The 26,264-nt window shown below is 41.4% G+C and overlaps 2 protein-coding genes across 2 annotated transcripts; one reads left to right on the plus strand and one right to left on the minus strand.

The window, feature by feature from the left end:
• Window positions 2,235-21,105, minus strand: LOC102181485 (olfactory receptor 1361-like). Its single transcript, XM_005682218.2, has 3 exons — window positions 21,054-21,105; window positions 12,531-12,613; window positions 2,235-3,185 (listed from the first exon to the last, which is right to left on the minus strand). Exons 1-3 carry the CDS (start codon window positions 21,103-21,105, stop codon window positions 2,235-2,237), a joined length of 1,086 nt encoding a protein of 361 aa, XP_005682275.2.
• LOC102181200 (olfactory receptor 10H3-like) lies at window positions 22,277-24,726 on the plus strand. Its single transcript, XM_005682217.2, has 2 exons — window positions 22,277-22,310; window positions 23,765-24,726. Exons 1-2 carry the CDS (start codon window positions 22,277-22,279, stop codon window positions 24,724-24,726), a joined length of 996 nt encoding a protein of 331 aa, XP_005682274.1.

Here is a 26,264-nt window from a genome sequence, read left to right on the forward strand (position 1 = left end):
GCTGGATAAAGCACAAGCTGGAATCAAGACTGCTGGGAGTAGTAATATCAATAACCTCAGGTATGCAAATGACACCACCCTAACAGCAGAAAGTGAAGAGGAACTAAAGAGCCTTTTTATGAAGGTGAAAGAGAAGAGTGAAAAAGTTGGCTTAAAACTCAACATTCAAAGAACTAAGATCTGGTTCCATCACTTCATGGCAAATCGGTGAGAAACAATGGAAATAGTGACAGACTTTATTTTCTTGAGCTCCAAAGTCACTGCAGATAGTGACTGTAGCCATGAAATTAAAAGATGCTTGCTCCTTAAAAGAAAAGCTATGACAAACCTAGACAATATATTAAAAAGCAAAGTCATTACTTTGCCAACAAACGTCCATATAGTAAAAGCTATGGTTTTTCCAGTAGTCATGTACAGATGTGAGTTGGACCATAAAGAAAGCTGAGTGCCAAAGAATTGATGCTTTTGATCTGTGGTGTTAGAGAAGACTCTTGAGAGTCCTTTGGACTGCAAGGCAATCCAACCAGTCCATCTTAAAGGAGATCAGTCCTGAGTGTTCATTGGAAGGACTGATGCTGAAGCTGAAGCTCCAATACTTTGGCCACCTGATGCAAAGAGCTGGCTCATTGGAAAAGACCCTGATGCTGGGAAAGATTGAAGGCAAAAGGAGACAGGGACATCAGAGGAAGAGATGGTTGGATGGCATCAGTGACTTGATGGACACAGATTTTAGAAAGCTCTGGAAGTTGGTGATGGACAGGGAAGCCTGGTTTGCTGCAGTCCATGGGGTTGTAAAGAGTTGGACATGACTGAGAGACTGAACTGAAGTGAGATAAGTAAAAAAGAAAAAAACAAGCACCACGTGGAAACATATATCTCTTACATCTGGAAGCTAAAAAAATAAACAAGTAAAGACCAGAATAGTTCGGTTCAGTTCAGTTCAGTTCAGTCACTCAGCCGTGTCTGATTCTTTGCGACCCCATGAATCGCAGCACGCCAGGCCTCCCTGTCCATCACCATCTCCCGGAGTTCACTCGCACTCACGTCCATCGAGACAGTGATGCCATCCAGCCATCTCATCCTCTGTCGTCCCCTTCTTCTCCTGCCCCCAGTCCCTCCCAGCATCAGAGTCTTTTCCAATGAGTCAACTCTTCATGTGAGGTGCCCAAAGTACTGGAGTTTCAGCTTCAGCATCATTACCTCCAAAGAAATCCCAGGGCTGATCTCCTTCAGAATGGACTGGTTGGATCTTCGTAGTTACCAGGAAATGGAGGCGTGGAGTAGTAAGACTGGTGTTTTTAAGGGTACAAAATTGCAATGAATAGTAGGTAAGTCAGAGAATATAGTGAATAGTATAGACAGCAACATTGAACTACAATTATAAAACTTGCTGAAAAACTAAAACTGATTTATCCCAACCAGTTAAGAGAAAGGAAAACTGTTTAATGTGACAGAGGAGGGAGATATCACTGCAATGGAAGTCATATTGCTATATATAAATGTGTCAAGGTAATGCTTTATACACCTTAAATTTATAGTGTTTTATGTCAAATGTATTCAATAAAGTACTTACATGAATAAAAATATATTGTTTCTATCTTTAAAAGAAAAACATTCTAATATTGGGAGGCATTGTTGTTCAGTCACTAAGTTGTGTCCAACTCTTTGCAACACTGCAGCACTCCAGGCTCATCTGTCCTCCACTATCTCCTGAAGTTTGCTCAAATTTATGACCATTGAGTTATTGATGCTATCCAAACATCTCATCCTCTGCTGTCCCTTTCTCCTTTTGCCTTCAGTCTTTCCCAGCATCAGGGTCTTTTCCAATGAGTCAGCTCTTCGCATCAGGTGGCCAAAATATTGGAGCTTCAACTTCAGCATCCATCTTTCCAATGAATATTCAGGGTTGATTTCCTTTAGGAGTGACTGGTTTGATTTGTTGCTGTCCATGGGACTCTCAAGAGTCTCTTCCAGCACCACAATTCAAAATCATCAATTCTTTGGTTCTCAGCCTTGTTTATGGTCCAGCTTTCACGTCTGTACATGACTATGGGAAGTGATGTCTGCTTTTTATATACTGTCTGGATTTGTCATAGCTTTCCTTCCAAGGGGGAAGCATCTTTTAATTTCATGGCTGCACTCACTGTCAGCAGTGATTTTGGAGGCCAAGAAAATAAAATCTGTCACTACTTCCATATGTTTATTTCAAAAGCAATTAGGTCTAAAAAGAGTCTTTAAAGACACTGGGCAAAGGGGTTCTTGCTGAGAAGAAGCTTCCAGAGGGCCCCCTTCAGATCTCGGTTCCTCAGGCTGTAGATGAAGGGGTTCAGCATGGGGGTGACCATGGTGTACATCACTGTGGCTGCCATGTCCCTCTGGGTGGTGTGTGTAGATTCAGGGTTGAAGTAGACCCGGATGATAGTCCCATAGAAGAGACAGACAACACAAAGGTGAGAGCCACATGTGGAGAATGCTTTCCATCTGCCCTGGGCAGAAGGCACCTTCCACACAGTCACAGCAATGGGTGTATAGGAGGCCACGATGCACACAAAAGAGACGAGAACCACTGGGCCCCCAAGGACCATCACCAGCATCTCATTGACTTGGGTGTCAGAGCAGGAGAGCTTGATCAAGGCATTGAGGTCACAGAAGAAGTGTGGGATCCTATTGGTGCAAAAGGACAAGTGGGACATCAGGAGAGTGTGGACCATGGAGATGAGGTTGGCTGAGATCCAGGGTATTACTACCAGCAAGGTACACCGAAGGACACTCATGATTGTCATGTAGTGCAGTGGGCTGCAGATGGCCAGGTAGCGGTCGTAAGCCATGGCTGAGAGAAGCATGCTGTCGGCTGCCCCAAAGGCAATGAAGAAATACATCTGGGCCAGGCAAGCTGAGAAGGAAATGGTGGTGAGCCCACACAGATGGTTCACCAGCATCTTGGGGATGGTGGTGGAGGTAAAGCAGATGTCAAGAAGAGACAAGTTGCTGAGGAAGAAATACATGGGGCTGTGGAGGTGAGGGTCCAAGATGATGGCCAGGATGGTGAGAAGATTCCCCAGGCACCCACTCAAATACAGAATGAAGGACAGGCTGAAGAGCACCTGCTTCTGCAGGGGCTGCTGGGAGAGGCCAAGGAGGATGAATTCAGAGACTTGGGTCTGATTGTCCATGCCCAGGCAGTGCTAAAGCCAGAAATAGGGGCATCAACAGTGGAAAGGAAACAGATTACCTCCCTGCTCTTTCAAACCCATCCCTGATGATGCATCTCACTTAACCACGCTGAGCCTAGTTTCCCCATCTGTTACATGGGACTAATTTTTCTAATTCCTTAGGATTGTTATAAAGATTGAGTGAGAAAAATAGGAAAAGGGGATTAAATCCATAGCTGACATGTTATATGGACAAACATTTTTATTTGTGGGAAGTCTTAGTGACATTATCAAAATAAAGAGTCTTACGTTAATTAGCTTGATTGTGGCAATTATTTCAGAGTGTATACATGTATCAAAACTTCAAGTCTTACATCTTAGTTATACACAATTTTGTCAATTATTCCTTAATTAAGATAGGGATAAAAGACATAAAATGAAAATAAACAGCCTAGGCACTTCTAGGGTTTGATATTTAAAATAAATAGTAAAAGAGTGACTAAAGACAAACTCTGAAAACACACCTGGGCTTCAGTTCCAGTTCTGCCACTTACTGGCTGTGTGATTTAGCCAAGGGACATACATTTCTGTGCCTTGGCCCAGATGGTAAAGAATCTGCCTGCAATGCAGGAGACCTGGGTTCAATCCCTAGGTAAGGAAGATCCCCTGGAGAAGGGAATGGCTACCCTCCCCAGTATTTTTGCCTGGAGAATTCCATGGACAGAGGGGCCTGGCAGGCTATACAGTCCATAGGGTCACAAAACAGTCAGACACAACTGAGCGCTTAACACTTTGGTCCTTTGCACCTGCTGTCTCCTGCTTGGAAGCTTCTAGCCTCCAGCTTCACCTCACTTAAGTTGCCTCCACTTCTTCGGGGATCCCTTCCCTGTTCCTCTCCTCTTTGGGGTAGAGCCTAGTGGTTCTCATCCTGGCACTACTGACATTTGATGCTGGATCATATTTTTGTTTGTTGTGCAGACTGTCTTATATATTATTGTACGACATTGAACACCTGGCTTTGACCCACCGAATGCCAATTGCATTCATCCTATCTCCAGTTGTAAGGGGCAAAAATATCTTGAATAACACCCCTTGAGCAGGAGTAGAAACTTCCCCCAGCTGGGGATCACTGATCTAGGTTAAACCATGACAGACTCTCTCCTTCCCTCACATCTATATACGTTGACTAAGTTAGAGTGGCCCATGGGAGCGTGCATGTGTGCTCAGGCACTTTAGTCGTGTCCAACTCTTTCTGACCCCATGGACCATAACCCTCCAGCATCCCCTGTTCGTGAGAATTTTCCCAGCAGGAATACTGGAGTGGGCTGCCATGCCCTCCTCCAGGGGATCTTCTTGACCCAGGGACTGAATCTGAGTCTCTTGTGTCTTTTGCACCACTGAGCCATCCTTAGAGTGGCACTCCAAAATGAGCAATCCAAAATGAGCTAACCTCTTAACAATTATTATTCCATTTAACCTTCAGCCACATCATGAGCCAACATCTGAGGCTCCAAACCTGACTCCTGCATGGATCTTGGATCCAGCTCATGCTCTGATTCAAATATCCACTCTCTTGACCAACTCACAATACCCCTACCCTTCTATGAGTCTCTGATACCAGGTAACATAAGTCCTTGTGGATGAAACTGATCAGAGAGTCCCCCTAACCTCTGAAGGCAAGTTTGGTAGGGGAGGATCTTCCCTGAGACCAGCTCGATTGTAGCTTGTCTTCCTGATGCCTTATTAACCAATAACTACTATACCTCTATCAGATTCCAGGACCTCTCAACCCCTCAGGGGTCCTGTTTCCAGGGATTTGGGATTCCTGCAGCCTCAACTTTGTCTCGCAACTGTGGATGAAGAGCAGGCTATCTCAGAGAACACACAGCAGAATCACACCAACAGATTCATATCAGAATCTCTGGCCTTTGGGTATGATCCCCAGAGAACCTTGTTAGAGTGACTACAATTAGCTCATCTTCCCCAGGGAAGCCTTTGAGTCTAGGACCCCTGAGGGAAAGAGCTTTTGTCCCAAGAGCATTGCCATTCTTCAGATCTGTCTCTTTTGGCTGCCAGAGGGTTAGCGTGGAAGTCAGTTTTTCCAGTGAAGATTTTAGATATGTTATTCCTGAAAACAGTTGTGTGTGTTCTCAGGCATTCAGTCATGTCTGACTCTTTGTGACCCCATGGACTGTAGCCCACCAGGCTTCTCTTGTGCATGGAATTTTTCATGCAAGAATACTGAGCTGCCAGTTCTTTCTCAAGGGATCTTCCCAACCCAGGGATCAAACCCTCTGTCTATTGCATTTTCTGCATCAGCAAGCAGATTCTTTACCACTAGTGCCACCTGGGAAGCCCCTTGAAAACAGTTATGATGTGTTAAAGATTTGTAATGTGGCTGGAGCTGTGCAGAGCATGCAACGTCCTATGCTTCTTACAATAGCCCAATGAGGAAGGAAGCAGAGACTCTCACTTATCCATTGTTCACCCAGTTTGAAGTGGCAGACTTAGCATTCAAATCTAGGTAGTCTGGCTCCAGGGACAAACTAATGAATGCAAATGCCTCTCAGCACACATAAAGAGATATTCATTCCTTTGAAAGGCTGAACAATATTACATTGTATTTATACACCTCAGTTTGTTTATCCACTCATTTGTTGATGGACAGTTGAGTTGTTTTCATCTTTTGGCTATTACAAATAGCACTGCTGTGAACATTCATGGATAAATGTTTGAGTCCCTACGTTTAATTCTTTGGAGTTCGATTCAATTCAGTCACTCAGTCATGTCTGACTCTTTGCGACCCCGTGAATCGCAGCACGCCAGGCCTCCCTGTCCATCACCAACTCCTGGAGTTCACCCAAACTCATGTCCATTGAGTCGGTGATGCCATCCAGCCATCTCATCCTCTGTCGTCCCCTTATCCATAAATGGAATTTCCGGGTCATATAGTAATTGTATGTATCATTCTGAGGAACTGCTGAACTGTTTTCCATAGTGGTTGCACCATTTTACACTCCCACCAGCAATGTATGGTGGTTCTGAGATAGAGTGGGGCCTGGGACCCTTTACAGGAGTGCTTTGCTGTTTTTGTTGTTGTTTAGTCACCAAGTCATGTCTGACTCTTTATGACCCCATAGACTCTAGCCCACCAGGCTCCTCTATCCATGGGATTTCCCAGGCGAAAATACTGGAGCAGGTTGCTGTTTCCTTCTCCAGGGGATCTTCCTGACCCAGGGATCTAACCCAGGTCTCACGAGTTGCAGGTGGATTCTTTACTACTTACCCACCTGGGCAGCCCTACAAGAGTCCTTGCAACAGGTCAAATGAGCAACAGAATACAAAGAAACCATAAGGGACTAAAAATAACCGCCAATAAGCAAGTGCAGAGTGAGCAATATAATCAATAAGACACAAAAAGACAACAAACCAAAAAGCCATTTCTGAGATGCCAAGAGCAAAAGCAGGGTACTGCACATGCCAGCACCACCAAGGGGATGGGCAGCCACCTAACCTAGCCTCCTGTCTAACCCACTGATCCCAGCATCCGGTTTAAGACACCCGCTAGCCCCCTGCCCCCGCTTCCACCCTATGAAACTGAGGACCTAGCAAGGGCACCTGTTTCTTGTTTTTTCTCCCTTCTGCTGTAGCATGAGCCCCATTAAAGTCTTACTTGAAATTCTCATCTGGCTTTCTATCAACTTCTACTGATTAAAGAGCCCAAGGGCCTGAGTGCAGCAGTTCCAGTTTCTCCACATAGCTTCCAACACTTGCTATTTTCTGTTGTTTAAAAAAATTTAGTCATTCCAGTGAGAGTGAAGTGATACCTCACTGTGGTTTTGATTTCTATTTCCCTGATGACTAATGATGTTGATCATCTTTGTTTTAAAAATAGAAACTGTGGGTATCCGAAGTGAAAATGTCATGAATACTTCTTTTCTTAGCAGCTTTTCTTATGTGTCAACACATGCTACAAAGTGTATGAACCTCAAAAACATCACTGTAACTGACAGAAGCCAGACACAAAAGGAAACATATTATATAACCCCATGTACATGAAATATCCAGAATAGGCAAATCCATAGAGACAGGAAGTGGATAGTGGTTTCTGGGGGCTAGGGGAGAGGAGATTGGGGAGTGACAATTTAACGAGTATGAGGTCTCTTCGGGGTGAAGGAGATGTTTTGGAATGAGATAGATGTGATAGTTGTACAACATTGCACATGCAGTAGATCCCACTGAATTCCTCATTTTTAAATTGTTAATTAAAAACAGGTGTCAAAAAAAATTTATGGTTATTAGAGAGGAAGTGTTGGGAGGGGGAATTAAGAGCTTGGGTTTGACATACGCACTAGTATATATAAAATAGATAACCAATAAGAACCTATGGTATGGTAGAAGGAACTCTGCTTGATATTATGTAATAACCTATATGGGAAAAGAATAAATACACGTATAACTGAATCACTTTCCTATAAACCTGAAACTAAGACAACAGGACTGGAAAAGGTCAGTTTTCATTCCAATCCCAAAGAAAGGCAATGCCAAAGAATGCTCAAACTACCGCGCACTTGCACTCATCTCACATGCTAGTAAAGTCATGCTCAAAATTCTCCAAGCCAGACTTCAGAAATATGTGAACCGTGAACTTCCAGATGTTCAAGCTGGATTTAGAAAAGGCAGAGGAACCAGAGATCAAATTGCCAACATCTGCTGGATCATGGAAAAAGCAAGAGAGTTCCAGAAAAACATCTATTTCTGCTTTATTGACGATGGCAAAGCCTTTGACTGTGTGGATCACAATAAACTGTGGAAAATTCTTTAAGAGATGGGAATACCAGACCACCTGACCTGCCTCTTGAGAAACCTATATGCAGGTCAGGAAGCAACTGTTAGAACTGGACATGGAACAACAGACTGGTTCCAAATAGGAAAAGGAGTACATCAAGGCTGTATATTGTCACCCTGCTTATTTAACTTCTATGCAGAGTACATTATGAGAAATGCTGGACTGGGAGAAACACAAGCTGGAATCAAGATTGCTGGGAGAAATATCAATAACCTCAGATATGCAGATGACACCACCCTTAGGACAGAAAGTGAAGAGAAACTAAAAAGCCTCTTGATGAAAGTGAAAGAGGAGAGCAAAAAAGTTGGCTTAAAGCTCAACATTCAGAAAATGAAGATCATGGCATCTAGTCCCATTATTACATGGGAAATAGATGGAGAAACAGTGGAAACAGTGTCAGACTATATTTTTCTGGGCTCCAAAATCACTGCAGATGGTGACTACAGCTATGAAATTAAAAGATTTTTACTCCTTGGAAGAAAAGTTATGACCAACCTAGATAGCATATTCAAAAGCAGAGACATTACTTTGCCAACAAAGGTCCGTCTAGTCAAGGCTATGGTTTTTCCAGTGGTCATGTATGGATGTGAGAGTTGGTCTGTGAAGAAAGCTGAGCGCTGAAGAATTGATGCTTTTGAACTGTGGAGTTGGAGAAGACTCTTGAGAGTCCCTTGGACTGCAGAGATATCCAACCAGTCCATTCTAAAGGAGATCAGCCCTGGGTGTTCTTTGGAAGGAATGATGCTAAAGCTGAAATTCCAGTACTTTGGCCACCTCATGCAAAGAGTTGACTCATTGGAAAAGACCCTGATGCTGGGAGGGATTGGGGACAGGAGGAAAAGTGGACAACAGAGGATGAGATGGCTGGATGGCATCACTGGCTCGATGGACATGAGTTTGTGTGAACTCCGGGAGATGGTGATGGACAGGGAGGCCTGGCGTGCTGCAATTCATGGGTTCTCAAAGAGTCAGACACAACTGACTGAACTGAACTAAACTAAAGACAACATTGTAAATCAACTATACTTCAATATAAAATAAAAATTAAAAAAAACAATGCTGCTATGAATATATATACATATATATATTCTTTATCACTGTGCCACCTGGGAAGCCCCATGTAAGGGGAATTATATTTGTTCTTCTGTGACTGCCTTCTTTCACTTAGCGTGATGTCCTCAAGGTTCATTCACATTGTCTCAAATGGAAGAGTTTATTGCTTTTTTTAAGGTTGAATAATATTTCACTGTATGTGTGGACCACATTTTCTTTATCCACCTAGCCATTAGGAGACATTTAAATTACTTACTACTCAGACAGCCTGGGTTTTAAATGTTACTACAGATGTTTGGGCTGTGTGAACCTGCACAGTTGATTTAGTCTGAGTTCAACTGCTTCATTTAGAAGAATTATTTTGGAAAGAAAGACACTTGAAAATGATAGTACTTTTTGTTGATAATGAGCATAGGCATTAATTAAAACAACATTGAGGTACTCATCTTACTTAATGAAAGTAAATATAAATTAAGATATTTTCAATACCAGCATACTGGCAGCACAATTGATATGCTATACACATAACTTGGCTTCCCAGATAGCTTAGGGGTAAAGAATCTGCCTGCCAATGCAGGAGATGCAAGTTTGATCCCCAGATCAGGGAGATTCCCCTGGAGAAGGAAATGGCAACCCACTCCAGTCTTCTTGCCTGGGAAATCCCATGGACAGAGGAGCCTGGTGAGCTACAGTTCATGGGGTTGCAAAAGAGTCAGACATAACTTAGTGACTAAACAATAACAACACAGACATAACTGTAGACATTGTGAGTTGTCAAAGGGTTTTTTTTTTTTGGACAGAAAAAGGCAGATTCATAAAGATGTTTAAATCATTGAATATTAAAGTCTAGAAAACCTGACAGGACTCCTACAGAACACTAGAAGCAATGGATAAAATAAGCATTCTCCTAAATGCATACATGAATTCATACCAAAAAAAAAAAAAAAAGGAAATCTCAAAGGGTTAACAACAAATGTCCATTAATGGATTGGTGGATAAACAATATATGGTATATTCATATAATGTAGCATAATTCAGCCACCACCCCACAAAAAAGCAAAAAAGCCATAATGTCCTGATATATGATGCAACATGGATGAAGAGTAAAAGAAGCCAGACACAAAAGGGCACATATTGTGTGAATCCATTTATGTGAAGTGTCTGGGACAGGTGAAATCAGAAGGACAGAAAACAAATTGGTGGTTTCAAGGAGCTGAAAAGTGGGACAGAATGGGGAGTCACTGCTTTATGGGTGTGTGGTGATTAAAAAATATATATATACATACATATATATATATATATATATATATGGTCAGCGGTATGATGAGGGAATCCTAGGGGACTGTGAGAGCTAAGTGCCGGTCAAAGACCAGCCTGTGGCTTTGAAGCCTTCTAGAGGGGGTTACTCATTGGAGGGACTGATGCTGAAGCTGAAACTGTAATACTTTGGTTACCTGCTATAAACAGCTGACTCATTGGAAAAGACCCTGATGCTGGGAAAGATTGACAGCAAAAGGGAAAGAGGGTGGCAGAAGATGAGATGGTTGGCTAGCATCACTGATTCAATGGACATGAATTTGGGCAAACTCCAGGAGATGGTGAGGAACAGAGAGGCCTGGCGTGCTGCGGCCCATGGGGTCACAAAGAGTTGGACACGACTTAGTAACTGAACAACAATAACAGAGGGGTTCATGCTTAAAGCAAGACCTGAAGGGTAAGGAGGTGTGGTCCAGAAAAGATAGGCAGGTGAAAGAGGGGCTTCTGAGAAGGGACAACAAGTGTAAAAGTTCAGGGTGATGCATAGCGCAGTTGGGGACAATGTTATGTCTGGTGAACCCTGGAGAGCTGAAGGTGGCTAGGGGCTTTCTGGAGTGTGTAGGCATACAGATGGAAAGGTCAAGGGCATGCAGGATCATGAAGGCCACCTGAAGAGTTTATTCCATTGGCAATGCTGCTGCTGCTGCTAAGTCACTTCAGTCTTGTCCGACTCTAGGGTACTTTAAATATTTCTATAATATGCAGATTAAATAACTGAAAGATACTGCATGAAGTAAACATGCTCATAAACATTTGGGTTGTTTCCACTTTGGGATTCCTATGAATGGTATTCTTATGAACATCTAGTACATGTCCTTTAATGGATAATACATTTGTGTTCTTTTGGGTCTGTACCTAAATGTGTAATTAATGAATCATGTTATTGTTGTTGTTTAGTCACTAAGTTGTGTCAGACTCTTTTGCAATCCCATAGACTGTAGTCCACCAGGCTCCTCTGTCCATGGGATCTTCCAGGCAAGATTACTGGAGTGGGTTGCCATTTCCTTCTCCAGGGGATCTTCCTGACTCATAGCTTGAACCCACATCTCTTGCATTGGCAGGCATGTTCTTTACCACTCTGCCACCAGGGAAAACCATAGTGAAGTTGTATGAGTCATAGCGGAGATCTATGTTCAGCTTGAATAGATACTGCCAATCAGTTTTCCAAGATGGTTGTACCAAGGAGTTGGTTTCAGACACAAGCAGCAGGGTCAGATTCTTGCATGCAGAGAGCCCTTTCTGGCTGCTGTGAGGGGGTAGGCTGCTGAGGGCAGAGACTGGTATGAGGAGATGCAGGGAGTGATGGGGAGAGGAGGGAGGGGAGATAGGTGAGGTCATCCAGGATGAGCTGAGTGGCCAGAATTGAGGCTGATTACAAGGCTGAGAAGACGATGCTGCTGAGCATTTATGACATTACGTGTGTGGCTTTTTCTACAGGCAAGGAGGTCAATTCTCCCCTTCTCTAATAGTGCCCTGCAATTCAGTCAGGACGCTCACAACCTGCAACTGGTGTCAGAACTCACAGGTGAAGGGCTCAGCCCCACAAGACTGCTCCCACTTTGGCTGCCAGTATTCCTTGACTAGAAAATTGGATGTTTCCGCAATCCATCCCTCCCCTTTCACATCCTACATGTTGCTAAAATAACTCATAGAATTTAGAAAATGCTTTAAATTACTATTACCAGTTTATTATAAAAGATACAACTCAGGAACAGACAAATGGAAGAGAAACGAAGGGAAAATTATGAGGGGGGGGTGAATAAGGAGCTTCCTTGCCCTCCCTGGATGCACCCCATTTACCAGCAGTTCCATATGCTCATCAGCCTGGAAGCCCCATTTGGGGATTTTCTGTAAAGGGATCAGCACAGAGCCCTGATTGATTAAATCACTGGCATTGCTGCTTAAATCAATCTACATCCCCTCTTCTCTCCCTAGAGATCTAGGGAGTGGGGCTGAATGTTCCAATCTTTCAAATCTTGCCTTGGTATCCTGGAGGCCAGATGCATCCTGTAGCTACCTAGCAGCCTGTAAGCCCTTATCATTTCATCAGCAACTAGCATAAAAAAGATACTATCACTCCTAAGCTGACTGTCAGGAACCATGGGCAAAAACTGAAGGATCAAATTATTATATTTTATCCTAAGGTGGCTTATGCTAACATCAGGCTTCCTGGCTTGAATCAGCACGGCAATGGGGATAGTGTAGAACTTGATCAGGAAGAAGGCGAGGTTTCCCAGTTTGGCTAGAAGACAGCGCACCTATATTGCCCAAGAGTAAGGTATTAGTTGCTCAGTCGTATCAACTGTTTGCGATCCTGTGGACTATTGTCAGGCAGGTTCCTCTGTCCATGGGATTTCCCAAGGAAGAATACTGGAGTGGGTTGTCATTTCCTCCTCCAGGGGATCTTCCCAACTCAGGGATTGAAACTGGGTCTCCCTCATTGCAGGCATATTCTTTACACTCTGACCTCAAGAGAAAACCACTCTCCAAGACTCAACTCCAAATTACCCTTATTCTGGGAAGCCTTCCAACTGCGCTTACCCAAGGGGACAGCCCTGGATCCCCATTCTGGGTTCCTGCTCTCCCTCTGACAGTACCTTGACCCCAAGCAGTTGAAGGCATCTATATCCAGCTCTGTCTCCCCCAAGACTGGGAGCTTCTCTACCCTCAGTAAGGGCTGAGGTCTCCGGGGTCAGAGAGAGGCAACAAGGAGTCTTCACTTTGAATGGGTAGGTGGAGGAGGAAGTAGAGACTGCAGATCCCAGAAGGCCCCCCGAGGTTCCTCCAGCATCTCCTGACCTTGAAGACTGCACATCCAGGTTGGTTTCATGAGGGGCTCTTGGGAAGAGTCTTCTGGAGCCTGCAGCAGGGATAAAGCACAGTGTATCTCTTCCAGGAGAACTTATATCAGTCCTCACACCTGCCTGTGGATGCTGCTGACAGCAACAAGCAGGAGAGCTTCTTCTCCCCTTCCCTGCTGGCCGTTTCTTGGAAGAGGCAACTCAAGCAAAGAAGGACCTCCCTCAAGCAGAGGAGGAAGAGGGTAGGAAAACAGAATTCTACAGCTGTTGGTAGCACTGCTCAGCCTGGTAATGAGGTCAGGGCCAGAGAGAAGAGTAGTAATAGAGGACTGTAGCTTTGGAAGGTTCCTGGGAATCATTCCTGTTTGCCCATCTGGGTCCCTAGCTTTTGCTTCGCCTAGGTGCCCTTTGCAGCTTCTCGGTCAGCAGTTCTCACCCCAGGGCGATTCTGCCTGACACTGGACATTTGGATATATCTTGATAATTTTTAAAATTTCATTTATTTATTTTTTATTATGAAAGCATGATAACACAATTACAGGAGACTGGGAACACAGAACAAAGTTTCAGGAAGCAGTGTTAGTCACTCAGTCATGTCTGACTCTTTGCGACCCCATGGACTGTAGCCTCCTAGGCTCCTCTTTCCATGGGATTCTCCAGGCAAGATTACTGGAGTGGGTTGCCATTCCCTTCTTCAGGGGATCTTCCTGACCTAGGGATCCAACCTGGTCTCCTGAATTGCAGGTGGATTCTTTAGTTATGCTATCTATTACAATTACTTTTTTAAGTAGATAAATTAAGATTTTTAGTTGGAGTTTCAATATCAAACTCTCAAAAATTAATAGAGTGGATATCTAGAAAAGTAGAAGGGTATAGTAGAGCTGAAAAACACCATGAACCAATTCAACATAATTAAGATGCATACAATTTTCACACAACAGTAGGATACAAATTCTACTCAAGTTCCCATAGACTATAATCTAGGAGACACTGGAAGATATCCAGGAACATAAAACAGGGTGCAAAAATTTCACGGTCTAAAGGTACTGAAATCATAGAGTCTGTTCTGTTATCACTGTGGAATTATGTTAGAAATTAGTATCAAAAGATATTAGAAAATAACCCACTTATTTTCAAGTGCAATGTGACATTTACCGAAAGAGATCTTTGACTTAGCCATCGAAAACCTCAATAGAGTTAAGCTGAAAAAACACAGAGGGTGATTGCAGAGAAGAAAGCACATAGATTAGAAATTAATATGTCTTGATAATTTTTGATCGTTATGACTCATTGTGGGGGAGGGATGCTCCTGGCATCTGTTAGGTTCAGACTAGGGATGCTGCTAAGCATTGCGCAATGAGGACAGCCAAGAAATGATATCATGAGTAGTGGGAGCTTGAGAAATTGTGCTTTAGGTATGTTTTGTCTCAGCTGCTGTGTCTTGGGCTGGTGCTAATCTTAAGGGGAGGCTCTGGGGGAAGGCATAAGTATGAATTGGATGTACTCGGTGATGTGTGTGATGTTTGTTCAACACCTGTGTGTGAACCATTCTCTGTGAGACCAGAGGAAACAGAATTCTGTTCACCTGTCAGAGGAATTGGGAGAGACCAGTCTCAAGATCATGGCCATTCCACCAAGTCAGAGGTAGGAAGGCAGACTGTAGGGGTGAGGCAAGGGCTGGGGAAGAGAGTGGAGGTTGGATCAGCCTCCTGGGGGTAGGGGGAACAGTGTTGTGTGGCTACTAGGGGGACTAAGTACTCCACTGAGGTCAGAGACCATGAGTTTAGAATGGGGCCAACTGGTGACATGTGATACAGGATGGCAGAAAACCAATCAGAAGAAGGAGCACCATCTCAAAGTCTGTGATAACTACATTTAAATATTATTTATTTTTACTCAGAGGTAAACTCTGAGCCCTTTATGTGAATCCTCACGGACCCACTGAAGGCAGTTCTCTAGGAACTTTGATTTTTCAGAGAGGAGGCTCAGAGCTCTAAAGCTCTTTCTCAAAGATACATGGTGGGAGCAGGAATTTGAACCCTGGGTCTGAGGACTGCTTACCTTGTACATGTTTCAGAAAATTCTCTCTGGAAGTCAGAATGGAGTCGGGGCAGAGGAGGGGACAGAGGAGGAGTGTGGAGGGTGGTTCAGGAGAGAGGGGTTGGAGCCACATGAATGCAGAGGAGTGGGGGAAACTGAGCACTTCTTGGGGAAGGAGAATGTTGAGTGAGCGGAGGGATGAAGCACGGAAGGCAGCTGACACTGCAGACTGCAGGAGTGAGGCAGGGACTGGAGAAACGAGCAGAGGTTGGATCAGCCTCCTGGGGGTTGACATCAATGTCTTGGTTTCTTGGTGGAGTGCATAGATGGTCAGAAGAATTTTTTTGGCCATAAATGCATCTTCCTCACTCCATAGAGCATCTTCACTCCAGCTAAGGTTCTCACTGTCCTGGCGATTCTGTGTCCTCCCAGTTCCAGGCTGACCCTTACTGTGGGGGATTCTTGAGACAATGCCTTAATGAGACAACTAGGGTATGCAATGAGGGGGAGCCTTGTCTCAGAGTCAAGGAGTTTAGGAGCTCTGGGCAGCAACATAACTAAAATTATTTACAAAAATATATTTTTAAAACTTCATTATGGACTTCAGCTGTTGAGGTTTGAGTCAATGGTATTTCCACTTTGCAGCTTTGATTATCATGGATTTACCCAAGATCCTTCTCATATTTCATGAATGTATTTCAATTTTTTTCACCCCATTTCCTTCTTGTTTTGACAATCGTTTCAAAATACTTCGTGTGAAAAAAAAATACTTCATGTGTACTTTAGATTTGTATGTGTTCTAGAAAGGTATATATTGCTCTCTATAGGCAATTTTAAATGGATTTTTATCTATTTTTTTAAGTTAATGAGGCTTATTAGATAAGTTTAAGGCTTACAGAAAAGCTGATCAGATAGTATAACAGGTTCCCAATTACCTCCTTTTCCTGCACACAGCTTCCTCTATTATTTATGTGTTGCATTAATGTTGTCCATTGGTCACAACTGATGAACCAATATAGACACAGTATAATTAACCAATGTCCAAGTTTACCCTAAGCTTCACTCTGCGTGATACATTCTATGGGTTTTGCCAATGTGTGATAACGTGTATCCACTGTGCCAGTTTCACAGAATAGTTTCACGTTCTACATTTTCAATGTGCCCAAAAAGAATTATGCTGGAGAGGTCATCCTGTTTTTTGCCTGATTCACTCCATCTTATTGTAAAATTTCATTTACACTGTTAGGCACACATCTAACATCTGCTTGGGCATCCAATCCGTTTTACCTGGACTCTCCCCAGTTGTGACCAAAAAACTTTTCCAATTCCCCTACTGCAGCAATGCTACTAGGAACATCCTCTTGCATTTGTGTGTGTTAGTTGCTCAGTTGTGTCCGACTCTTTGCAACCTGGTGAACTGTAGCCCACCAGCCTCTTCTGTGCATGGAATTCTCCAGGCAAGAAGACTGGAGTGGATAGACTTTCCCCTCTCCAGGGGATCTTCCCAACCCAGGAATTGAATCCAGGTCTCCCACATTGCAGGCGGATTCTTTACTGTCTGAGCCACCAGGGAAACCCAAAAATACTGGAGTGGGTAGCCTATCCCTTCTCCAGAGGATCTTCCCAACCAAGGAATCTAACTGGGATCTCCTATGTTGCAGGTGGATTCTTTACCAGTTGAACTATCAGAGAAGCCCAGCCTCTTGCATCCTTCCCTGTAAATAAGTTTAAGAAGTAGAGATAGACTTAGGATCAAATTTGCTGGTGTACAGAGTTGTATATTCTGAAGTTTCACCATTCTATATTCTCAGCAGTGGCATAGGAGGATTCTTTTGCCCCAGAGTCCAGTTGGCATGGAATTTTATAATTTGGGGGATTAAATGTTGTTGTATGCAATAAAATTCCATTGCTGTTTTCCATTAACCACCTTGACCCCCCTTTTTTCTAAGCATCTTTTCATTTTCTTTGGTAACTTCTGTGATTTATCTGCTCATATCCTTTGCCCATATCTGTATCAAAGTTCCCACTTGTTTCTTCTTCTAGATAGTATTCCTTTGTCAGTGTTACAGAATGGAATTTATTTTTTTCCTAACTTTTCATCTGCCAGATCATTTTATCTAAAATATCCCACTTGGAACAAAAATACTTAGTGTCAATGTTTTCAAATGTTTTAAAAATCACCTGAATGTTTCTGGTTTTAAAAATCAACAAAGTAATTCTCTTCTACTTTTTCCTTTTAATTTTATGGCTTGTATTTAATATTTAGGTCCTGAATCCGAATGGTCTTCATCTTTGCATGTGGTCTTAGGTAGAAATTCAAATTTACTTTGCTTCATAAAATATAGTTTTCCCACCACAAAGGAGTAAACAATCCATCTTTCCCCTTAGATTCATGCTGCCACCCTAATAATATATTAGATGTTGAATAATGAAAGGATATTTTCTGAGATAGCCAAACCATTTCATGAGTGTCTATGTCTACTCCACGTTTCACACTTTATCAAATGACTATGACTAAAGCATGTCTCGCTATCTAGGAGGGCATATCTCTCCTGCTTAGTTCATTTTTATAACATTAGCAGAGTTTTGTACTGACTTTATTTTCATAATGGATTTTTGTCTGGTTTTTATCAAATTCACAGTTAATACACTGGAAATGTAACTGCAGTTGCACTCATAATTTGGAGGAGAGCTGGCATCGCTACAATATTCGCTCATTTGAGAATATAGTCTATTTTCATATATTCAGATTTTTATTAGTGGTTAGATTTTTTGTCTTTGGAGGTGCTGAATATTTTTTGTTAACTCCTAGGTTTTTAATAGCAGAGGTTTTCAAAGTGTGATATGAGGACCGATGAGGGTCCCAGAGACATTTTCTGGGGGTCCATCATGTCCTACTTTTCCAGTTGCATTGTGTGAGTGCTGTTGTGTCTGACTCTTTACGGTCCCATGGACCGTAGCCCACCAGGTTCCTTTGTCCATGGGTTTTCCCAGGCAAGAATGCCAGAGTGAGCTGCCATTGCCTACTCCAGGGGATCTTCCTGACCCAGAGATCGAACCTACCTCTCCTGCATTGGCAGGTGAGTTCTTTACCACCTGAGCCACCTGGGACGCTCCTTTCCAATTACAGGTATGGATGTGTTTTCATCATATGCTTCAGTTAAAATAATGTATTTACCACAGACTAAATGAAGGAGCAGACACAAACATCAAACTCTCTCTTATAAAGCAGTCATCAGGCATATTTTCAAAAATGTAAAACAAGGCTATTCTTCTCACTAAATGTGTTTGAAAATGGAATTACTCTTATATAAATGTTACCATTATTAGCTTGAAGTAAGGTTTACTATTATTCTTTAAAATGTGCTAACTAAATAAAGATTCTCTGCTTTAATTTTTAATATGGTATAAATTGATAGCTACAGTCCACCTAAGCAAATACCCTTTAAGAGCCTCAATAATTTTGGAGTTTTAATAAAGGGATCCTAAGACCAAAATGCTTGAGAGCTGTTTGTTTATAATGTGTGTTACTTTGGGAGTATTATCTTGATTTTAACTTAAGTTGTATATTTTGAATGATTGTTACTGGTGTAATACCTTGAAAAAGACTATGATTTTTGGAAGCTGATCTCACCTTCTGCAGCACTGCACTCTCTTACTGCACTAACATATTGTGTCTCAACTCTTTTATCTTTCTAGATGCTCAAGTCTCTTCTCTTCCAATACTTATATACATTTTTTTCTTTTTCTTTCCTTGTAGCATCATTCATGACTTTCAGTTCCATGTTAAAGAACAGCAGAGACAGTGAGTAACTTTGACTTGCTTCTGATCCTAAAATAATACACATAAACTCCCCCACTTAGTATACCACTTTTTAGTTTTGTAGTATATTCTCTTTATCTAGCTAAGAAAGTTCCCTTTGATTTCATGTGGCAAAAGGATTTTTAAAAAGTCATAAATAGATATATAACAAATCATTATGTTGTGCACCTGAAACTGATATCTTATATGTCAATTCAATAAAAAATCACAATTGTTGAATTTTAGAAAATATGTTCTTTACTTGATCAAAATACTTATATAATTTTTTAGTTTATTGCGTGATGAATCACGCAATAGGTTATCTGATGCTGTGCATCCTGTCATTAATGGGATAAACCAATACCATGTGATCATACTATATGATTTTTACTATACTATTTCATTTGACTTGGTAATATCATATAATGGATTTTCAAATCTACATAAATAGGTAAAGTGAGTCCATAATTATAAACATTCTGACCTGGTTTTAGAATCAAGATTACATTAACATGATGAAATGAGCATGGTAGATTTCAACTATTTTTCTGTTATTTATTTATATTTTGAAGATTATATATAAAGTATTCATCAACTGTTCTTTAAAAATTTATGAGCATTCACTTATAAACCCACTGGGGTTAATGATTATAGAAAGAGAAGGTCTTTAACCATTTCAAATTCTTTAAAACTTATTTGAATATCCAGGGTGTCTACTTCTCGAATAAGCTCTGAAATTGTACATGTTTCAGAGAATTCATTCATTTCATTTATTGTTTTGAATTTCTTAACATATTTTTCTTATTATTTTCATTGATTTAGAAATGTCATTTATTTCTGTATTTTCCAATTTTAGTTTTGTGTTTTCTCATTGGCAATTTTCTCCTTGTTTCTATCTTATTAATCTTTTCCAATTGATTGATTTGGGCTGTGTTAAGGATGATATGTTTTCTGAATAGTCTTATGACATATATGTATATGTATGTTTAAAGCAATATGTTTTCCATGACAGTACTGTTTTAGCTTATAAATTTGATATATGATGATTAAATTATTTAATTATAAATATTTCTTCATTCATTTTATGACTTGCTACAGAAAAAAATTATTTGATATTATATTGAGTGCCTAACTTATAGAATTTGGAAGGGCATTTCTTCTCTACTGATTTCCAATTTTAATGCACTACAATCTATATAATATTTATACTTTGAAGTGTATGGAGGTTTGCTCTATGTCCAAACAGAAGGCCAAGTTTTGTTAAAATTCTCTATATGGTTGAAAATTATGTTTAGTCTCTGCTTGGTGAAGAGCCTAAGTATATTCAGGGGCTAATGTCTGAATATTATTATTTCATAATAATTAGTAATTCCCAAATTACATTTCTGAACCCTATCAAAACTTGAAACCTCAGTTTTAATTTCTACCTATCTAGTTTCAATTTATATGTTTCTGTCTCAAATCTATTTCACTGAAAGTTGTGTTCATTATTTCTTTATTAATTATCTAGGGTAATTGTTGTTGTTGTTGTTCAGTTGCTAAGTCATGTCTGACTCTTTGTGACCCCATGGACTGCAGCATGCCAAGCTGTCCTGTCCTTCACTGTCTCCCAGAGTTTGCTCAAATTCATGTCCATTGAGTCAGTTATATAAGTTATTTATATCTACTAGGTTGCTACAATGTTCTAATAATCTTCATAAAATATTCTTTCTTCCTTGGTGTGCATATGTGTGTAATTTTTTAATTTCAGTATGTATTTAAGCTACTAATATTTTCCTTCATAGCCAAAATAGCAAGCTCATACTTAAAGTTAATAACTAAATTAAGAATGATCTCTTCACATTATTAATACCTCATCATTCACCCATAACAAATCAAAATCTTCTCTATATCCTTAATAACACCTTACAACTAGATTATCTAAATCCACATCAAATCTAGTACCCTATGTTGGATGTAATTGTTATGTCCCTTGAATTTCTCTTCACCCTTTTCATGACCCTGACTTGCTGATGAGATTCAACTTTGAAAGTTTTCACCTTCTGGATTTCCTAATTGCTTCTTCTTGGCATCCTTTAGCTGTTCCTCCATCGTCTGCACATGATCACTCTCTGATGCTCAGCTATGCCAATGGGCGCATTTTCAGTCTGGTTCCAGTATCCTTTAGCACTAACACACTGTTCAGTGAAAGTCCCATTGCGCTGTTGGAGAGATGTTCTAGGTTTGCATCCATGCACAGACCACTTCTCCAGGGAACCTGGTTCCTTTTACTGGCATATGGTAACAGAGATATTATGATTATTATTTCATCAAATTACATTTTTTTCTGCTTTTAGCACTGCTTCTTCATTTCCCTTTGGTGAACATTTGCCTGGCATATAATCACCCATCCTTTTATTTTCAAATGTTCTCTTCAATTTCCATATATATATATACACACACACACACACACATATATATATACTATATATATATATATATATATATATATATATATACTCAATAATCTGGTTTCTCTTCAGATTGCATATTTAGGCTTTCCAGTGAAGTAGGAAATGGCAAATGTTCTCTTCAATTTCCATATATATATACGTATACATATATACACTATATAGATGTATATATACAATAATCTGGTTTCTCCTCAGATTGCATATATAGGCTTCCCAGTGAAGTAGGAAATGGCAACACACTCCAGTATTCTTGCCTGGAAAATTCCATAGACAGAGAAGCCTGGCACGCTACAGTACATGGGATCGCAAATAGTTGGCCATGACTGAGTGACTGAGCAGACACAGGCTTCCCAGGTAGTGCTAGTGGTAAAGAACCTGCCAGCCAATGCAGGAGGCATAAGAGATGTGGGTTCAATCCAGGGTTGGAAAGATCCCCTGGAGGAGGGCATGGCAACCCACTCCAGTATTCTTGCCTGGAGAATCCCATGGACAGAGGAGCCTGGAGGGCTACGGTCTGTAGGGTCACAAAGAGTTGGAAGCAACTTAACATGCATGCATATACATGCACACAGGATACAATGATGCATGCATATACATGCACACAGGATACAATGATGCATGCATATACATGCACACAGGATACAATGATGCATGCATATACATGCACACAGGATACAATGATGCATGCATATACATGCACACAGGATACAATGATGCATGCATATACATGCACACAGGATACAATGATGCATGCATATACATGCACACAGGATACAATGATGCATGCATATACATGCACACAGGATACAATGGCAGAAATGAATTCAGTACTAAAAGAAGACAGTACTGAAATAAAGACGAATGGGTTACTCAATTAAAAGAAAAATCTCTCAGAGAAAAAATTATTTTTATAAATCCGAAATCCAATCTAGAACAGGCACAGTATTCAAGAAATTATGACCCTGATCATATATGTCTGTCTTGCTTACAAACCTGGATATTCTATTTCTTTCCATCACTATTAATAAACACCCAGGAAGCAAAACTATGTCTTAAGCACTTAATTCACTGATGTTTATCACAATGCTGAATGGCAAAAGCTATAATGATTTATTCCAACTTACTGATGGAGACTGTGTGACCCAGAGAAATTAAGCAAATGGATATATGATAAGCCTCCTACATACAAATGAGTTCCATTACCAGAGTGTATTCATAAGTGTAATTTTCTCTCAAGCCCAACAAAGTTAGCTTAGGTACCAAATTAACACAACTGTCTATACAATACTGTACCATTCAGTTCAGTTCAGTTCAGTCGCTCAGTCGTGTCTGACTCTTTGCGACCCCATGAATCGCAGCACGCCAGGCCTCCCTGTCCATCACCAACTCCCGGAGTTCACTCAGACTCACGTCCATCAAGTCGGTGATGCCATCCAGCCATCTCATCCTCTGTTATCCCCTTTTCCTCCTGCCCCCAATCCCTCCCAGCATCAGAGTCTTTTCCAGTGAGTCAACTCTTCACATGAGGTGGCCAAAGTACTGGAGTTTCAGCTTTAGCATCATTCCTTCCAAAGAACACCCAGGGCTGATCTCCTTTAGAATGGACTGGTTGGATCTCCTGGCTTATAATACTTTTCACACAAAAAAATACATAGAAAATAAATAAACACAAAAATAAACACAGCATTTTTAATCTTAGAGCACAGTACCTTGAAAAGTATAGCAGGTCTCACCAAATATGTGAACTAACTTATGTGAACGGACATTTGAACACAGGTTCATATCTTTGAAAGTTTACAACTTGAAGGTTCATACATTGAGGACTTTCTGTACAGTATGAAAAAAGAAGTGAAGTGAAAATGTTAGCTGCTCAGTCTTGTCCAACTCTTTGTGACTTCATGGACTGTAGCTTGCCAGATTCCTCTGTCCTTGGAATTCTCCAGGCAAAAATAGTGGGGTGGATTGTCATGCCTTACTCCAGGGGACCTTCCCAACCCAAGGATCAAATTCTGGTCTTCTACATTTCAGGCAGATATTTTACTGTCTGAGCCACTAGGGAAGTCCAACTTCTCTGTATAGTATGTGCTTAGTTGCTCAGTTGTGTCCGACTCTTGCAACCCCATAGACTGTAGCCTGGCAAGCTCCTCTGTCCATGGGATTCTCCAGGCATGAATTCTGGAGTGGGTTGCCATTTTCTTCTCCATCTGTATAGTATAGAGCTCTTCAGTTGGTCTTTAATGTATGTGGGCGCCTCTGTTTTAACCACTGTGCCTTCATTCTCTTTCTGATCTCCCCAGATGCAGCATCCTCATCTGCTCAGAACTACAGCACAGTGTCTGAATTCATCCTCATCGGCTTCTCCAACTTCCCTCAGCAGCTCCTGCCCACCTTCTTCCTGCTGTACCTGCTGATGTACCTGTTCACGCTGCTGGGCAACCTGCTCATCATGGGCACCATCTGGAGGGAGCACAGCCTCCACACCCCCATGTACCTCTTCCTGTGTGCCCTCTCCATCTCCGAGATCCTGTTCACTGTTACCATTACCCCTCAAATGCTGGCAGACATGCTCTCCACCCACTGCTCCATCACCTTTGTGGCCTGTGCCAGCCAAATGTTCTTCTCCTTTACGTTTGGCTACACCCACTCCTTCCTGCTCATGATCATGGGCTATGACCGCTACGTGGCCATCTGCCACCCCCTGCGCTACAACGTGCTGATGAGCACCCGTGACTGTGCCCGTCTTGTGTCCTGGTGCTGGGCTGGTGGCTCAGTTGTGGGGATGATGGTGACACTGATCATTTTTCACCTCAGCTTCTGTGGGTCCAATGAGATTCACCATTTTTTCTGCCATATTTTTTCCCTTTTGAAGTTGGCCTGTGGGAGGGACACAGCTTCTCTCACCCTGGGTGTGATCCTGGTCTGTGTCACGGCCCTGATGGGGTGCTTATTCCTCATCGTCCTCTCCTATGTCTTCATCGTGGCTGCCATCCTGAGGATCCCCTCTGCTGAGGGCCGGCACAAGACCTTCTCCACCTGTGTCTCCCACCTCACCATAGTGGTCGTGCACTACGGTTTTGCCTCCCTCATCTACCTCAAGCCCAAGGGCTCTCATTCTATGGACAGTAACATTCTGATTACCACCACTTATACAGTCTTCACCCCCTTTCTCAGCCCAATTATTTTCAGTCTTAGGAATAAGGAGCTAAAGAATGCCATAAAGAGAAGCTTCCGCAGAACTTTCTGTCCCCTAAACTCCTAACCACCAGTACAGGGCAAAAGGGTTGGAGACAATAATGCCTTTCTTCATAGAACTCTTGCGATGATACAGGTATATAAAAATACCCACACTCCTCAGGAGTATGATCATGGTAGCTATTTGACTTTCTTCAATTTTCCCCCTCTTATAGCCTCAAGCCATGATAATATCTTGTTTATATCCACTGTGATGAACTGTATCCCATTATCTATGCCTAGGAATATGGTACCTACTTATAGGCAGGTGAGCAGAATCACAAGGATGTGTCAGGTCCCTGATGCACATGATTCTTGTTGAATGGACTATCAAGAGAAGATTTTGTCCCTTCACTCCCCCAAAATAAGAATCAACAACCTAAAGAATAAGAATAAATAACCTAAAATTAATAACCCACCAGAACTGAGTCTTTCTATGTATAAAGTACTGTGTCTAGAGTATTATTACTATTATCCTTTAATTATAACAAATCTACAAAAGAAAATAGAGTGTCTCTGAGAAAATGATTTGCTATTTGTAGTTTCTCACTCCATTTTGGAGTAATGGAGTCTAAGGGAAGTTTTTATTTTGAACTCAGTTAAGTGAAAGATTCTAAAATGGAAAGGACAGAGAGAGAGTAGAGCACTAGGAAGAGATCTGATTACTCAATTGGATTAAAAAATATAAAATATACGGGAAAAATTTGGAAAACAGAGGAGGAAGGAAGAGGTTGGCAATGAAACTAAGCAAGACCCTGTGGGGCTCCTGGGCACAGAGGCCTTTCTGTATCCACCCACCTTGCCATTTCTTGTTTGTAGGAAATAGACTCCAACCTCTATGACCTACCCTGAGTTCCAAAGGGCACATTCAAGTAGTTGTTAAATCAGGGAATTTGGGGGATGCAAGAGAAGGGAGAAGCAGTCAAGAAATGATAGTGTGAAATAGAGACCAATGGAATAAGAAAGAAAGCCCAGAGATAAACCCATGCACCTCTGGGCATCTTATCTTTGACAAAGGAGGCAAGAATATACAATGGGAAAAGTAGTCTCTTCAATAAGTGGAGTTGGGAAAACTGGACAGCTACATGTAAAAGAATGAAATTAGAACACTTCCTAATACCATACATAAAGATAAACTCAAAATGGATTAAAGACCTAAATGTAAGGCCAGAAACCATAAAACTCTTAGAGGAAAACATAGGCAGAACACCATGACATAAATCACAGCAAAATCCTCTATGACTGACCTCCTAGAGTAATGGAGATAAAAACAAAAATAAACAAATGGGAGCTAATTATACTTAAAAGTTTTTGCACAAAGAAGGGAACTATAAGCAAGGTGAAAATAATAGTGAACTAAACAAAGAATTAATCTCTAAAATATACTAGCAGCTCATGCAACAATACCAGAAAAACAAACAACCCAATCAAAAAGTGGGCAAAAGACCTAAACCAGACATTTCCCCAAAGAAGACATACAGATGGTGAATAAACACATGAAAATATGCTCAACATCCCTCATTAGAAGAGAAATGCAAGTCAAAACTACAATGAGATATCACCTTA

Source organism: Capra hircus, chromosome 7 (genome assembly GCF_001704415.2).
Source record: "Capra hircus breed San Clemente chromosome 7, ASM170441v1, whole genome shotgun sequence".
NCBI lineage: Eukaryota > Metazoa > Chordata > Mammalia > Artiodactyla > Bovidae > Capra > Capra hircus.

Bases quoted from the DNA above. Each gene is read 5' to 3' on its own strand.
- LOC102181485 (XM_005682218.2), bottom strand. From the start codon at position 21,105: ATGGAGGAACAGCTAAAGGATGCCAAGAAGAAGCAATTAGGAAATCCA. The intron at 12,614-21,053 runs GTGAAAACTTTC...GCTGTCTTCTAG, and splicing joins GCAATTAGGAAATCCAGAAG to CCAAACTGGGAAACCTCGCC. The intron at 3,186-12,530 runs GTTAGCATAAGC...TTCTGGCTTTAG, and splicing joins TTCAAGCCAGGAAGCCTGAT to CACTGCCTGGGCATGGACAA.
- LOC102181200 (XM_005682217.2), top strand. From the start codon at position 22,277: ATGGCAGAAATGAATTCAGTACTAAAAGAAGACA. The intron at 22,311-23,764 runs GTACTGAAATAA...TGATCTCCCCAG, and splicing joins TTCAGTACTAAAAGAAGACA to ATGCAGCATCCTCATCTGCT.